This window comes from Xyrauchen texanus, chromosome 7 (assembly GCF_025860055.1).
Source record: "Xyrauchen texanus isolate HMW12.3.18 chromosome 7, RBS_HiC_50CHRs, whole genome shotgun sequence".
Classification (NCBI taxonomy): Eukaryota; Metazoa; Chordata; class Actinopteri; order Cypriniformes; family Catostomidae; genus Xyrauchen; species Xyrauchen texanus.
This window is the reverse complement of record NC_068282.1, coordinates 40,846,230-40,861,990: the sequence shown is the minus strand read 5'-3', so window position 1 is coordinate 40,861,990 and position 15,761 is coordinate 40,846,230. Positions and strand designations below refer to the sequence as shown.

The 15,761-nt window shown below is 43.0% G+C and overlaps 1 protein-coding gene across 1 annotated transcript in view; it reads right to left on the bottom strand.

The window, feature by feature from the left end:
* Positions 1–15,761, bottom strand: part of LOC127646385 (kalirin-like) — a 140,420-nt gene that overhangs the window by 50,999 nt on the left and 73,660 nt on the right. The window contains exons 25-33 of the mRNA XM_052129970.1: positions 15,599–15,705; positions 13,497–13,566; positions 13,082–13,171; positions 12,695–12,787; positions 12,449–12,560; positions 11,217–11,407; positions 10,976–11,077; positions 8,681–8,823; positions 6,815–6,917 (exon numbers count right to left, since the gene is read on the bottom strand). Of these exons, the coding sequence (XP_051985930.1) occupies positions 6,815–6,917; positions 8,681–8,823; positions 10,976–11,077; positions 11,217–11,407; positions 12,449–12,560; positions 12,695–12,787; positions 13,082–13,171; positions 13,497–13,566; positions 15,599–15,705 (1,011 nt within the window). The remainder of the gene's footprint in view (positions 1–6,814; positions 6,918–8,680; positions 8,824–10,975; positions 11,078–11,216; positions 11,408–12,448; positions 12,561–12,694; positions 12,788–13,081; positions 13,172–13,496; positions 13,567–15,598; positions 15,706–15,761) is intronic.

Sequence of the window (15,761 nt, the reverse complement as noted above, 5' to 3'; positions counted from 1 at the left end):
TCATGCTTCAGAAATTTTGGATAGTATTTGAACATAACCACACCCTGACATGTCCACACACTAGAGCAATCAGACACACACACACACACACACACACACACACACACACACACACACACACACACACACACACACACACACACATACAGTATGTTTTTATGAGCATAGTCAGATTTTCCATAGGCAGAAGAACCCCTACTGGACACATATGAACACACACACATCAGTGGCGGCTGCTGGTCTTTCAAAGAGGGGAAGCTCATTTTCGGCCTACATTATAAATTATTTACCCTATTTTTTGCACTAACTCAATCTTAGGTGTTGATCTGCCCTGCTGTTTAATTCAAATTTTTTCCTCGTAAGGAAGACTTTCAAATGGCTTCGCCAAAATCAGGTCGACAATATTAGCACCGTCTGCCATCGTGCGCAGTTTCACCCGTACGACGCTAGCCTAGCCTACTGTATGAATGAATGAATGAACGAACGAACGAACGTAACGCTCTAAAACAAAAATATATTAAACTTGGTAAAACTGAAACAAGGAATGTGGTGTATAATTGTGTGAAATGTATTATGCAAATTGACTAGCAATTTCGCCAAACAAATATAAAGAAATAGGTTGCAGCAGTTTGTCTTTCGACTACACTTTCGACTACACTCGAAATCCACAATGGGACTGAGCGCGAAATAGCTTCAGTGACTTCTTATAGTACAGATTCGCTGTCAATCAAAAGGAGATGCAGTCTTTCGACAGATCCTCCAATCATCACACGGAAGCCCAGAGTCCGGGCCAGCCCACTCCTCATTCACCCCCAGAGACGCTGAGCGTCCGTGGGCAGGACATAATCGCAGCATTTATCCAATAACCGTCTATTTTCGGAGCACTGAAAAAAACTGTTCAGAGCAGCCCCGCTGAAGTCAATGGACGCTCGGCTTCAACAGGGAAATGCACTGACGCTACGGGAATGTATGAGAAGTAAATCAAGTCAGCCGACCTGCTATATGTAATGTAGCTGATTCTGAACGAACTCGTCTTCGAGATGAACGTGTTCTAACGCATTTTTAGTCAATAAATTGTTTACACAATAGTACATATTTGACCATTATTTTTTTGACATTATAGGGGAAGCTGAGCTTCCCTTGCAGTCTTAAAGAAATCCCCACTGACACACATACATACTTTACATTCCCTATCTGTCACTCACTCGATGTTGTGTCGATGTAGTGACACTAGGGGTCACTCTTGAGAGCCTGAGACACCTCTGATCTTTGATAAAAGGCCAATGGGAATTGGCAAGGGGTATTTGCATGCCCCTCCCTGGACATACGGGTATAAAGGAGGGGACGTGCATTTCGCTCATTCTGATTTTCTCTTCAGAACCGAGCGATTGATGGTCTTACAAAGCACGGCTTCCATCCCTCACCTCTGCTGGAGCCTTGGATGCCGCATTACCCCTGGGGATCCCCCCTGGGTGCTTCAGCAGATCATTAGAGTATATTCAGAAAAACCATTCTAAAAGAGTATATTCTAAAGTAGTGGCACACATCTGAACGTCTTTTTCAAGGCACGTCTTTTTAAAGAGGCCCTTCCGATTGTGTGTTATTCCTGGTTGCGGTCGATATTGCTCGCCTTCCGACAGCCACGATCGCTGACTTTCGTGCCTGGGCACTGCCCATGCCAAGACATCTTTCGTGGATGCATCATGTCCTCATTGTGACACCATGACCATGGCAACATTGAGGTCACACCACAGCGGCTCCCTGCCTCGGCCCTTCGACCTACGGGTATGAGGCCAGCGTGGCAAGCACTGGAGGCGATTTGGGGACCACAATGGGACCACCTCCACCAGGTAAATCCCTGCGGACCTCCCATTCCCCAGCATGCTCGTTTGCTCCAGTTAGGCACTCGGATGAGTGCGCCGGCTCATCCCAGTGCGAGTTCGACCTCTTGTTCGGTGCCCGTGAAGGTGATGAACTCTCGAGCACAGCATAGGAGAGCGGGCTCGTCCAGTCTGATGCAGAAACCTCCACTGGGCTTCCCCCCTCGGGTGTGGTCACCCAGTTACAGGCAGACAGTGAAATTACGGACATGCTTTCCCGGTGCCACTCACAGCCAGTGCCTTTCTTCCCAGGGTTTCATGACGAACACGTCAGCTCCTCTTTCACTGCCCCGCCCCAATCTCTCGGCTCCTCCGCTCTCACTTCCCTTGATGGCGGAGCGGCCAGGGGTTACTCGGCAATGCCCCCAGTGGATAAGGCGTTCACGGTGCACCTATGCCCGCGAAGCGCCCCAACCTGGCGTGGGTGCCCGAAGCTCCCATACACTGCCTGCAGGTTTTCCAGAGCCTACGGTGCTGCTGGACAAGCCGACTCCGCCCTGCATGCCATGGCTTTCCTGCAAGTACACCAAGCCAAGGTGCTGCACGAGGGAAGTTATGCCCCGGGATTGATGCAGGAGCTGCGCTCGGCAACTGCCCTCGCCCTCTGGGCAACAAAGGTCATGGCACGGTCTCTTGGGCGTACAATGTCCACATTGCTGGACAAGGAGCACCAACTGTGGCTTAACCTGGTCGAGATGCGTGAGGTCGACAAGACCACCGTCGGGGACTTTGCCCAGCAGTTCTCTGCGGTGAAGCAGCAGATGGAGGCTATTCAGCACAGCTCAAGATCCCGCACCCTGTCTGCGCATCGCCAAGTGAATCTCCCTGCGGTGGCTGAACCAGCTCCACCTCGGCCCGCCCCTGCGGCCCCGCCCCGGCGTCGAGCCCCCCGCAGGAAGCAAACGCCACCCATCTCACGGCCGCCCGCTAAGAAGAAATCTTCGAAGCGCCCCTGAGACAAGCGATGCAGGGACGAGAGGACCTGCTGCCTTGGGTCACATAACCGGTGTGTACGACAGTCACCCCGACCACATCTTCCATCTCTCTTTGGCAGTGAGCCTGCTTGCACAAACCCTGTGCAAGGTCAGGGAGGTCGAGGACCAGGTTGTCCTAGTGGCACCCTACTGTCCCACCCAGACTTGGTTCTCAGACCTCATGCTCCTCGTGTCAGCCACTCCCTGGCAAATTCTCCCAAGGGGACCTTGTTTCTCAAGGATGGGGCACCATCTGGCACCAGGACCAGACCTCTGGAACCTCTATGTCTGGCCCCTGGACGGGACACGGAAGACCTCAGTGGCCTACCACCTACCGTGGTAGACACCATCATTCAGGCTAGGGCCCCCTCTACGCTATGTGGTGTTCTTCCTGACACGAAGACCCCCAGAGATGTGCAGTCGGCTCAGTGCTTTCCTTTCCTTTCTGCAGGAGAGGGTGGAGGGTCGGCAGCTATAGCTGCACAAAACAACACAGTGGACGACAAGTCCTTAGGCAAGTATGACCTGATTATCAAGTTCCTGAGAGGAACCAGGAGGTTGAACCAGACCATGCCTCGTTCCCTCATGGGACCTCTCTGTAGTCCAGCCCTACGAGGGGCTCCCTTCGAGCCCTAAGAGACAGCAGAGCTTAAGGCACTCTCCTTGAAGACTGCCCTCCTGACAGCGTTCACCTCCATCAAGAGGGTAGGGGACCTGCAAGCGATCTCTGTCAGCGAAACATGCCTGGAGTTTGATCCGGGCTACGCTAACGTGATCCTGAGACCCCGACCAGGCTATGTGAAAAGGTTACCACAACCCCACTCAGGGATCAAGTGGTCAACCTGCAAGCGCTGCCCCAGGAGGAGGCAGACCCAGCCTTAGCGTTGCTGTGTCCTGTGCTGGGCTACACCCATCACCATTACGAGATTCTACAATCTCCGGGTCGAGCCAGTCTCATCCCGTGTCTTAGCAGGAACGAACAGGTAAGTCCGGGTCAGCCAGCCGGGTATATCGCACTAAGAACCTTTCACCTCCCTTGAGCTCAAGATGTACGTTGTTGATTCCCAGTAGTGTTCACAGATGTGTTCCCTGGTTGATTTCCTCCTAGCCCTGTGGCAGGCGAGTTTGCGGAGAAACTCACTGCCAGCCCAGTACTTGTGCTGACTAAGGCCCGTACTGGGACAGGTGCTCCGCATGCATTTTTTCCCCGTAGGCAACCCCTTGCGACGTATATTCCGCTGAAAAAATGTTCCCTGTTGGCAAACTATGGCTTCCTTGGGCAGAGGCCCCTCTCCCCCAGTCACCATGCTCGTAGAGCCTCCACCCACATTGGGTAGGACCATGGGACTTCTCCACATGACATACTTCCGACTAGTCTCGGCAAGACCATGTGACGAATTTCCACTTATACACCCCCCCCCTCTCTGGGTGTGGTCTGGTCTCTGCGGTGTCTTCCCCTTGGGAGAGACACCCCCCCGACGTAGACACTGCTTTTAGAGAAAATTTGAGAAAAAAGGCATGACTAGGACAAGCCTGTCCCTATCCTTTGGGTAGTTGACTCGTCCCACAAAGGGCTGTTCGACAATCATACTATTGTCAGGGGAGGTTACGTGCTGGCCCGGTGTGCTGGCCCGGTGCGCTGGCCATGCGGCACACAGCAATCTGCCCACCTCGCACCGCCGATCCACATAACACAGTTCAGCTAGTTGTGGCATTTTGTAGGGGACCACTAATGTAACTACATCATTGTGTCCCTCCTGCCACAACGCTAAACTACCCGCTGAAATGGCTGGGGCCTCATTCTCGGCTCCTCAGCACAAAACCTGAATGAGCGGTATGCATGTCCCCTCCTTTATACCCGTATGTCCAGGAGAGGGGCATGCAAACACCACTCGCCAATTCCCATTGGCCTTTTATCAAAGATCAGAGGTGTCTCAGGCTCTCAAGAGTGACCCCTAGTGTCACTACATCGACAAAACATCTCGTTCCCTCCATCAGGGAATGGAGGTTACGGAAGTAACCAGGATGTTCATCAGAGATGGGACCAAGTCACACATGTGCAAGTCTCAAGTAAGTCTCAAGTCTTAACCTTCAAGTCTCAAGTAAGTCCCAAGTATTTTTTTCTTGGGCAAGTCAAGTCAAGTCAAGTCACAGGCTATGTCAAGTCAAGTCCAAGTCAAGTCACAGGCTATGTCAAGTCAAGTCCAAGTCAAGTCACCTTATTGTAATTTTACCTGCAGAATCTGATCATAATAAAGTGAAAAGACAAGATATAAGTAACTGTCAGTAAATTACAATACTCATGTTCAGTAAAATACATCATGGAATCAAACAAAATTGTAACTTCATAAAATTATTTATTTTTCACTTCTGCCAGCAGTGTTTGAAATGTTTTAAATTTTCAACATTGAGTCCATAAAACAAATAACAGCTTAACATCCAACATACTCCTCTCTGAACACCTCCCTCTCTCTCTCTCACACACACAGTTACGTACATTAAACTTTGTTACATTTCTCCTCTCTCTCCCACACCCACTCTCTCTCTCACACACACACTCTCTCTCTCACACACACTCTCTCTCCCACACACTCCCACACTCCCACACACTCTCTCTCCCACACTCCCACACCCACACTCACTCACTCACTCACTCTCGCGCTCACACACACACACTCACTCTCGCGCTCTCACACTCCCACACCCACACTCACTCACTCACTCACTCACTCACTCACTCACTCACACAGAGTATATCCATAAGCCTATTTTTGCAATGTCTGTGAGTGGGAAACGTTGAGGTACCAGCGCGCGTGAACGTCATGGCAACGTACAAAACAAAGTACCTCGCGCGGGAAACACTTAACGTAAATGCGCGTAACTAACGTAAATCAAGCAGGCTAGTATGCAGCATAAGCCACGAAGTGTTGGCGAAATAAAAAATTAATGGACAGATTTTTTTTCCAGAAAACTTCTTGCACAAAATAAATTCAAGCACTTTCAAGGACCTGTATCTATGTATGTTTATTTTCAAGAACTTTCCAGGGCCTTGAATTTTATTTTTCAGATTCACAAACTTTCAAGGATTTCAAGGACCCGTGGGAACCCTGCTATTATTACATTAGCTAACTACCAACTAACCAGATAAAATTAACAAATTGACAAGCACTTACTGGGCAGAATGGCTCTTCAAATGGCGGATCGAAATTGGAGGTTGTCGTCTGGCTGTCCGCGATCTTAATGTTGCATGTCTTGCAAAGCGCTGTTCGTCTTTTGCCATCTTGATAATAATTTTTGAAGCCGAAAGCGATGACCCTCGGTAACGTTACCCCTCCGGCTGACATGTTGATGTGTTATCTGATCTAAGTGGGCGTGGTGTGCGTAAGGTACGAGAGGGCATGGCTGATGATAGCCTATAGTGTCGTGATCCAGTCATGACAAAACTATTCTCAGCCTGCGCTCAAGCTGGATCAACTTTATTTTTTAAAATAATTTATATATTTTATATTCACACTGAAAACATGATGTGATTAACACTCAAGTCATTCAAGTCTTCGTGTCTCAAGTCAAGTCAAGTCCCGAGTCTTTAACTTCCAAGTCCGAGTCAAGTCTCAAGTATTTTATTTTTTGTCAAGTCAAGTCACAAGTCATAAAAATAGCGACTCGAGTCGACTCGAGTCCAAGTCACCAAGTCACAAGTCCCCATGTCTGATGTTCATACACATACTGTATGAACAAGCAATCAGATACATATATGCACCAAAAACCAGCATCATGAACAAAATTGAACTAAATTTGGATATTGATCTGGTCTGACTAAAAGTTCTGATTATATGACCTCTGTCCAAGCTAAATGGCAATACAGCAACAGCCGACAGGTCCCAGTAACACTGCTGGAAAATGTTGCCAGTAGACATTCTACTGTTATTGGGGTGTTATGTTTTTGTACTGTAGTTCTACCTTGTCACTGTCCACAGTGTTCTGGGATGTGCGGGAAGCGATGGAGATTGTGTCAGGCTGACTGCTGGCATCACCCTGACTGTCTGCATCCTCAGTGGTGTCCCTGGAAGATGACATATATAATTACGGATGTACCAATACCACGTTTTTGAGAATGAGTACAAGTACAGATACTTCCTTTTTTGTACTCGCTGATACCAAGTCTGATTATTTGTGAAATTCCATATCAACAGATTATTAAAATTTTATCATGAAAATAGTGTTTACATAAATAAATTATATTCTTTTTCATCAAATGAAAATATAACATTTTATTTTCAACATAATATATTTTTTTTATTTAATGAAGTGTTTTTATACAAAAATACAGCACAACACAGCACAATCCAAAATACAACATTGGAGTTATTTTTGTCAAATAAATTACTGCATTACAGAGCATCACAGATGTGAGATATTGCATAAATATAATACAATTACTATTTATTTAATATTATTATAAGTAGTAGTATTACAGATACAGCGGATATTACATAACTATGCAGTAGGGATCTATTTCTGTCATTTCTTTGCTATTTAAATTTTATTTTGCCTGAGCTTTTATTTTGAAGTTTTTCTGTGTTGCTATGACGGTAGATTCTCAGTCCAGAAAAGCCGGTCACTACGTGACTCAAAGTGATTATTAAACCGCTAAAGGATGCTGTTTAATAAAATAAGTATGTACTGTGTATGTGCCTTACTCTACAAAGTTATCAAGTTTGGAACCATGAAAAATGTTTTTCTTTTTTTTATCCCTTTTTCTCCCAATTTGGAATGCCCAATTCCCACTACTTAGTAGGTCCACGTGGTGGCGCGGTTACTCACCTAAATCCGGGTGGTGGAGGACAAGTCTCAGTTGCCTCCGCTTCTGAGACTGTCAATCCACGAATCTATCACATGTCTTGCTGTGCATGACACCTCGGAGACTCACAGCATTTGGAGGCTCATGCTACTCTCCGTGAACCACACACAACTTTCCACAAGCCTCACTGAGAGCGAGAACCCCTAATTGCGACCATGAGGAGGTTACCCCATGTGACTCTACCCTCCCTAGCAACCAAGCCGATTTGGTTGCTTAGGAGACCTGGCTGGCTTCATTCAGTACACCCTGGATTCGAACTCGCGACTCCAGGGGTGGTAGTCAGCGTAAATAACCATTAGCATTACTTGTGTTTGATTTTTTGTACTGTATTTTCCTATAATGTGTTTTGCTTGGGTAAAATTGACCCCAAACAGAGACAATGTTACTAGAATGGATACCAGTCACATTTCTTCATGGCTACCTGTCTACTGGGTTTTGATTAGGTCATAGGAACTTAAAGGGAAACTAAGAGGCTGTTTTTGAAATTACTATTTTAACTTTTTACAATTAAGCTACATTATTTTTGTCTTTGGGACCCCAAACTAAAAACAGTAAAGTCAATGTAAACAAATCATGAGGGTTAGGTGTATATTATAGATGAGAGAACAGGGTAAACAAGAGAAAGTAACAACATCTAGTTTTTGTAGAACTGAGAATACTCTTTATAGCAAACTGGTTTGTTCGACAGTTTGTTTCAAAGAGTCATCACTTCATAGTGTTTAAAAGGCCCTGCACATAATTTTTCATCTTTTATTATTGTGAAATAAATGTAAAATATAATAATAATAATAATACAATAAATTACTGGTGTTTATCATTATAATTTTGTAATTATTTAGGTTTTGTCAAATATTCTCAATTGCAGTCAATTTAATTTTAAGAGCTTTGTGAATAGGTTCATCACATGATTTATTTGAGAATCAGACATTAGTAATATACTATACTGTACAGTAGATGCAGTATACCTCTTGCTGATGCTGCGCTGTCTAGCTGGGGTTTTGGGAGGGTGTATGGGCTCCTTTAGCGCCCCCTTCAGGTGGACTGTTCTTTCCTGAATCACCTCCCTGATGTTCCTGATCCACTCCTGTTTTACATCTATACTGGAGGCCTTCAGGAGCATTCATGAAGCAGAGAGGAGAAAAGAAGAGATTATATAAGAAATAACACACCAATTAGACTGAGCTTCAAACATACAGTATTCTTTACATATTGGATGTTTTGAATTGTGTGTGTTTTTGAACCCTTTTTGTCACTTTCATTTAAATAAATTAGATAGTGAAGAGAGGACAGGACATTTTGGGATGAACAGACTAAATCGCCCAAATGAGCACCAAGTGTCAAACTTTTTATTCCGATGTTATATTGGTCAAATTAGCCCTCTTTACAATTCTTTTCTCTTTATTTTGCTTATTCTCTGTCAAATCAGTGTTTTACCACTCTGTCATGTCAATCAGTTCCCATCTCATACACTAATCAATAATCAACATTTGAGTGTGTGATTTGCATATTTCCCGCAATTGTGATTGTGAAATGCGGCATTAAAAATCTGTGGAAAAGTGCATATTTGCCACTTTGATATTAAATAAAATGACTCTATACAAGCAAATTTAGCCATAAGGCACATTTCATGCGGAGCGCGAGCGTGTGCTCATTTAGGCACCCATATTAACAGGTTACAGCCCTCATGCTGGGTGTGTGAACAGTGCTGCGCTACACACACTGAGCTCAGTGGAAAACACTGTGAAAAAACACCTATAAACCAATTAATCAGCATGACCTATTTGCAGCCTTTTTTGAAGAAATATATGATACTGAAGTACACTACTCACCCATTGATTGAAAAAAGACATATGTGTACAAGTTTCACATGCAGTGACAGGAACACACAGCTTAATCAGTTAATCTGACTGAATCCAGATCATTTAAGCTTCTTATATTCTGCAGTATGGGGTTTGGGTTTGGTTCCATGTGAATTTGGATGTAAATGTGATCCTCCTCCACATACAAATTATATCTCATGTCCATTACTTTTATAATAGTTTTTAAAGCCGATGTATGTAATTTCTGCAACACTCGCCAACAAACGGAATTGCAAAAATAAACGATTTACAACTATCTGAATATGCCTCTCGTCTGCTGTCGTTCAAATAGTCAGACAGTCCCACCCCAACTCACGACATTGGTTGAGTAACGTTGTTGGTTGGGGTCTAAGCGGGTCTCTCAAAACAAACACAATAATTTTTATAGTGCCACAGAGACACAGTGTTTATAGTTTTCAAGAAAATTAACCTATGAATGGCTTACTTAGGCCCTACCACACTAATACGTTTTCTTTTGAAAATGCATCTTTTTCTCTACGTTTTGAATTTCCGTCCACACTGAGATGACGTTTTTGAAAACGCTCTCTCAAGTGGATACATTTAAAAAAGCTGTCTTTGACAAGGAAAATGGAGCGAAAACGATGATTTATTGTTGTGACGCAGTCATGTGATTCATTCAACCCAAAACAATCAAGATGGTGGCCCATGTCGTGGTGTTGTTGTGCATTTTATTCACTTTGATAGCATTGTTAAAGATAAATGTTACTTTGTACAACCTTCACATTACATTCCTTCATAGGCGATTCAAGGCAGCATTTCCCAAAAACATCGTAAGTCTAAGTAGATCGTAGAAACCATTGGTGCTAATGGACTCTACACTCAACTTCTGGTTTTTGGAAACGCAGCACAGACCATACATGGAACAGCGATTTTTCACATACGCTGTAAGAGATTTAAGCCATGTGTTTCAGTTTGGATGAGAAACTTTTGAAAAATGCTTAAAAACCAAAGTGTAGATGAGAGCATTTAGAAAACGAAACAAACAATGATTTCAAATGTATCCGGATTAATGTGGAAGTAGCCTTATAGTTGTCTCTGCATATTAAGCTGTGATAGAAGAAAGTATTTTAACACTGAAAATGTTACATCTTCCATGACCGATTTGTGATAACCATTTCATAATTCATGGCCGTTATCACAGTAAAAATTAAATGTACTGTAGTTTTTGCCCTGACAGTGTATGCTGTTGAAATAACATGGCAGCATTGCTCATGCCCTGCACACACAGTATATGAGAAACAGGTATTATGTACTGCAATAGGCTCATTAAATTGTTATAGGGGTCCCTGAACAGAGTCGTGGTATCCTGTACATCAGTAACTAGGATGCTTCTCTGACAGTTCTGTGGGTTTACTTGACACAGACATTAACAAATCTTACCTTGAGAACTGTTTTGTTGTCAGATGTAGGCGTCCGGCCAGCCCACAGTGCAAACTTACACGGATCCCCTTCAATGTGTTCCGTGACTCCTAACTCTGATGCCTGTCAAAACACATTTCCATTCACACTAACACTATTAACTTACTAATAAAGTGGAAAATAGCCTTTAAGGCACTCAAGCTCTCATTTACGCTGATGGTATTTACACATGTTGACAATGTGTTATCCTGGAGCTTCTTACCAGCAGCTTGTTCTTGTAAACATATTTGGTGCGCCCTGACGAGTCTTTCATCTCTTTGCTAAAGACTAGGGAGATCTCGAAAAGGAAGAGGTGGCGGTCGCGACCCTTGCGGATCAGTGATTTGGGGTCCCACACCTGGAAGGTGTCCTGTAGGATCAGCTCACCCTGTACGGCCAGATTCTCATCAAAACCTGAAACCACAATCACACAGATGTCGCAGCCCAATCTCTGTTCCGTTATGCTGTTCCGTGTCAATCCAAAACTGTATTTTTGTAACCCCTAACCCAAACCCCATCCCTACACCTAACCATATATTGTAACACCTTACCCTACCCAGAACGAATGATACAAATGTATCCCTGATGTGTAATGCGGAAGAAAGCGACACTTCCAGGTTCTGAACGAGTGCTCGTGAAGCAAATGTAATTGGTTGATATATAAGTCACACATTTCCGTACGGATAAAGTCATATGAATTGTTACGAATGCACCACCTGGCAGTATTGTCATGAATTCTAATGAGATTATGTGCATTCCACTATACAGTTTACTTCTTCTGAAGCGATATTTAAATCCTTTTTTAATGTAATTCTCATCTTTCACTTTTATGGATTACTTTTGTGTTGCTTTTTCCAGGTTCACATTTATGGCTACCATTCACTTGCATTATATGGACCTACAGAGCTGAGATATTCTTCCAAAAATCTTTGTTTGTGTTCATCAAAAGAAAGAAAGTCATACACATCTGGGATGCATGAGGGTAGATAAATGATAAGAGAATTTTCAATTTTGGGTGAACTATCCCTTTAAAATCTTGTAGCACCACAAATAAACAATAAAAATCTGTGATCGGGATGTAGATAGAGCTTAACGAAACAAATATCACAGTTAAGTTACATATAAACATTTCTAAACTGTTTACACTTATTTCATATATCAACCCAATCTTTTGCCATTTCTTATCAAATGTTTCATGTTGCGTTAATAATTAATTAGATATTATTTAATTAATACAGCTTATATGACGGATGTGAAAAAAACCCACAAAAACATGTTGTGAACACATACAACTGTTTATGAAAAATATGTTTATTAAAACTGTTTATCATAAGAAACTGGTACAGAAAAAGCTATTTTAAATACTCATTGACTGATATAATTGTAAACTAAAAAAGAACAGTTTTTCTGTATACAGCTCATGTTTGTTATCAGAGATGCTGCATTATCACTCACCCTCCAGCATGCTGACATGCATGGCATCATTAGCGCGTTTGGGCACACTGAGCATCACCTCCAATCCCTCCTTTATTTCACCTTTACCTTCCTCACAGCATGTCAGCAACTCCTGTTCACAAACAGAACACACCCATTCAGTCATCCAAACTGATTCAGAATCTATTTAAAATGTGATAATTATCCAGACACATCATTATTGCATCTTAAGGGAAAGACAGAATAAAACCATCGTTGCGTCTGCACCTTCAGCAGCAACTGATATTTGGTGATTCTTTGGACGGGTTTGATCAGGTATGATGAGATTGAATTGGCAAGCCCATGTCTCCTCTGGATCTCCTGCGAGAGAGACAGATTAAATCACAACAAACATTATGACCAACTTTATTACATGACTATGAGGTATTTTATTCAGAAAGTAAATAGTTAATTTCGATATCATGTTGACTTTAAACCTGAGCCATAATAGAGCTTTGCTCATTTATCTTCCTTGTGAGTTTTATTGATCTGAATGGAACAGAGTTGTGCGGGTGGATGATAGCAGCTCTCTGGCGCCCCCTTTCAACTCTTTGAACCACCTCGATACCACAATAACCTCCAAAAGGAATGAGGGGGAAAAGAAAGACAACTCACATCGAAGAACCTCCCGGCCTGGCCCTGGATGAGCTGACTGGAGTCAGGTTTGTTTTTGCAGTAGGTGACATACATGTGGAATTTATCAGCCTTCAGGAAGTGGACACAGACAAACATGTTCACTGTATGTAATGTAACTCTCTCAACAGAGTTTGGAAGTAGCAGAAACTACTGCTTTAATATTCATACTTCAAAGCTGAATATATATTTTAAACCTTTAAAGTTTTAAATAATGTTCAGAAAAATGCAGTATAGGCAATTACCCACATTTACAACCTTTCAGCACACATTGGTTTTTAAATATTCATACAGAGTAAAATGATGATGACTAGTCAACACTGCAATAACAATATGTTCTCCAAACGAAGCTATATTTTTTATGAGGAAAGAACATGATGACTCATCTGTGTCTCACCCATGTGACAAAACAATGGCCCACATCTTCTGGAAGCTGCTCATAGTTCTCCAGCTCTTTCAGAAAAATACTGCAAAAATAGTGAATAACAAGAAACATCATAACTAATTAATATTAAGTATTAGTATTTTTTAAATGTATTAAAAAAAAGGCATTAAAACAATTCTTCAATAAAGAGTTATAAGCCATATATCTGAAATATTACCAAAGGAATCAGAGTCATATCGCACTGTATCAGAATCGAATCATATCGAGCGCTTGTGAATCAGAATCGATTCTGATTCACTTGTGAATGGAAAAATCTGTATTAATACCCAACCCTACTGAAAACCTGAAGACTCTGTACTTCAATAATTCTTTGAGTAAATGAACCTCATGATTCTCGTGAATCATTGCGAATGATGTAATTGAATCAGAGATGTTACAATATAAAACCATTTTAGACAATGATTGTATACTGATGAGCCAAAACATTATGACCACCTGTCAAATATGCTGTTGGTGCTCCACGTGCCACCAAAACAGCTCCGACCCACCGAGGCTTGGACTGTACAAGACCCCTAAAGGTGTCCTGTGGTATCCGGCACCAATACATTAGCAGCAGATCCTTCAAATCCTGTAAGTTACGAGGTGGAGCCACCGTGGATCGGAATAGTTGGTCCAGCACATCCTTCAGATGCTCAATCGGATTGAGATTTGAAAGCCTGGGCAATACCTTGAACTCTTCATCATGTTCCTAAAACCTGTGTGCAATGTGTGCAGTGTGGCATGGCGCATTATCCTGCTGAAAGAGGCCACTGCCATCAGGGAATACCATTGCCATGAAGGGGTGTATCGGGTCTGCAGGTGGCCCGTGTCAAATTGACATCCACATGAATGGGTTTACCAGCAGAACATTGCCCAGAGCATCACACTCCCTACAATGGCTTGGCGTCCTCCCACAGTGCATCCTGATGCCATCACATCCCCAGGTAAATGGCACACGGCCGTCGACATGATGTAAAAAGAAATGGGACTCATCGGACCAAGTGATCCTCTTCCACTGCTCCAAGATCCAGTTCTGATGCTCGCGTGTCCATTGTAGATGCTTTCGACGATATACAGGGTTCATCATGGGCACCGGTCTGCGGTGACCCAGCCCCATACGCAGCAGGGTGCAATACATTGTGTGTTGTGACACATTCCTCACGTAACCATCATTCAAATTTTCTGTGACTTGTGCCACAGTAGGCCTTCTGTTGGTTTGTACCAGACGGGATAGCCATCATTGCACTTGCTCGTCGATGAGCCTTGGTCGCCCAACACCCTGTCACCGGTTTGTGGTTTGTCCCTCATCGGACCACTGTCGGTAGGTACTCACCACTGCTGACTGGGAGCACGCCACAAGCCAGTCGTCCGTCTATAACAATTTGGCCCTTGTCGAAGTCGCTCAGGTCTTTACTTTTGCCCATTTCTCCAGCATTTAACACGTTGACTACGAGAACCGATTGTTCACTTATCATCTAATCTACCCAGACCTTGAAATGTAGCCTTGTTAGTAAATGATAAACGATACTCGCTCCACCTGTGAGTGTTCATAACGTTTTGGCTCATCAGTGTATAAAAATAATATGTATTTTAGTTCAGTTTATAGCTAAATATTCTACAAAAATATATATATTCACAAAATATATTAGTAGTTTGAGAGTGTAGGGAGACTTGCATCATTTGCAATGCTTCATGAGAGTAGGCTCTAGCTCTGATTGGTGGATCTCTCTTTAGGATTATGGGTAATGTATTCTTCACCAGGAATTTGGTACCGTAATTAAATACATATTTTAAAAATGTATTTGAAATCACACTGACTTCAACAGAACCATATATCATTGCTTAACCTCAAAGCTCATGGTTGGTCTGTTTATAAAGGTATATTTGTTATCATTAACAATCAATTTCTCTAAGAAGAAAATGAACAGGATTTTTACACACTTCACATACCAACCATAATTGTAACAGCTTTATGAGCCATCAAAGTGACGGTTTAGTGTTAAGCAGCTGCACTTATGTAAATCAAGCATATATAAATCTGTAAACCATGCCTGTTTGAAATACTCAAATCGTACTTGTTATGAAATTCATAAATCTCCTGAATATTCCCAAAGATCACATGTTCCTTATTTGCGATTCCAGATGGGATCTCCGCCCCACTCGTCATTTCCCACATGAATGTCTGTGTATAAAAAAACAAGGAGTGTTAACTATATCTTAAAAGAACAGTTCCGCTAA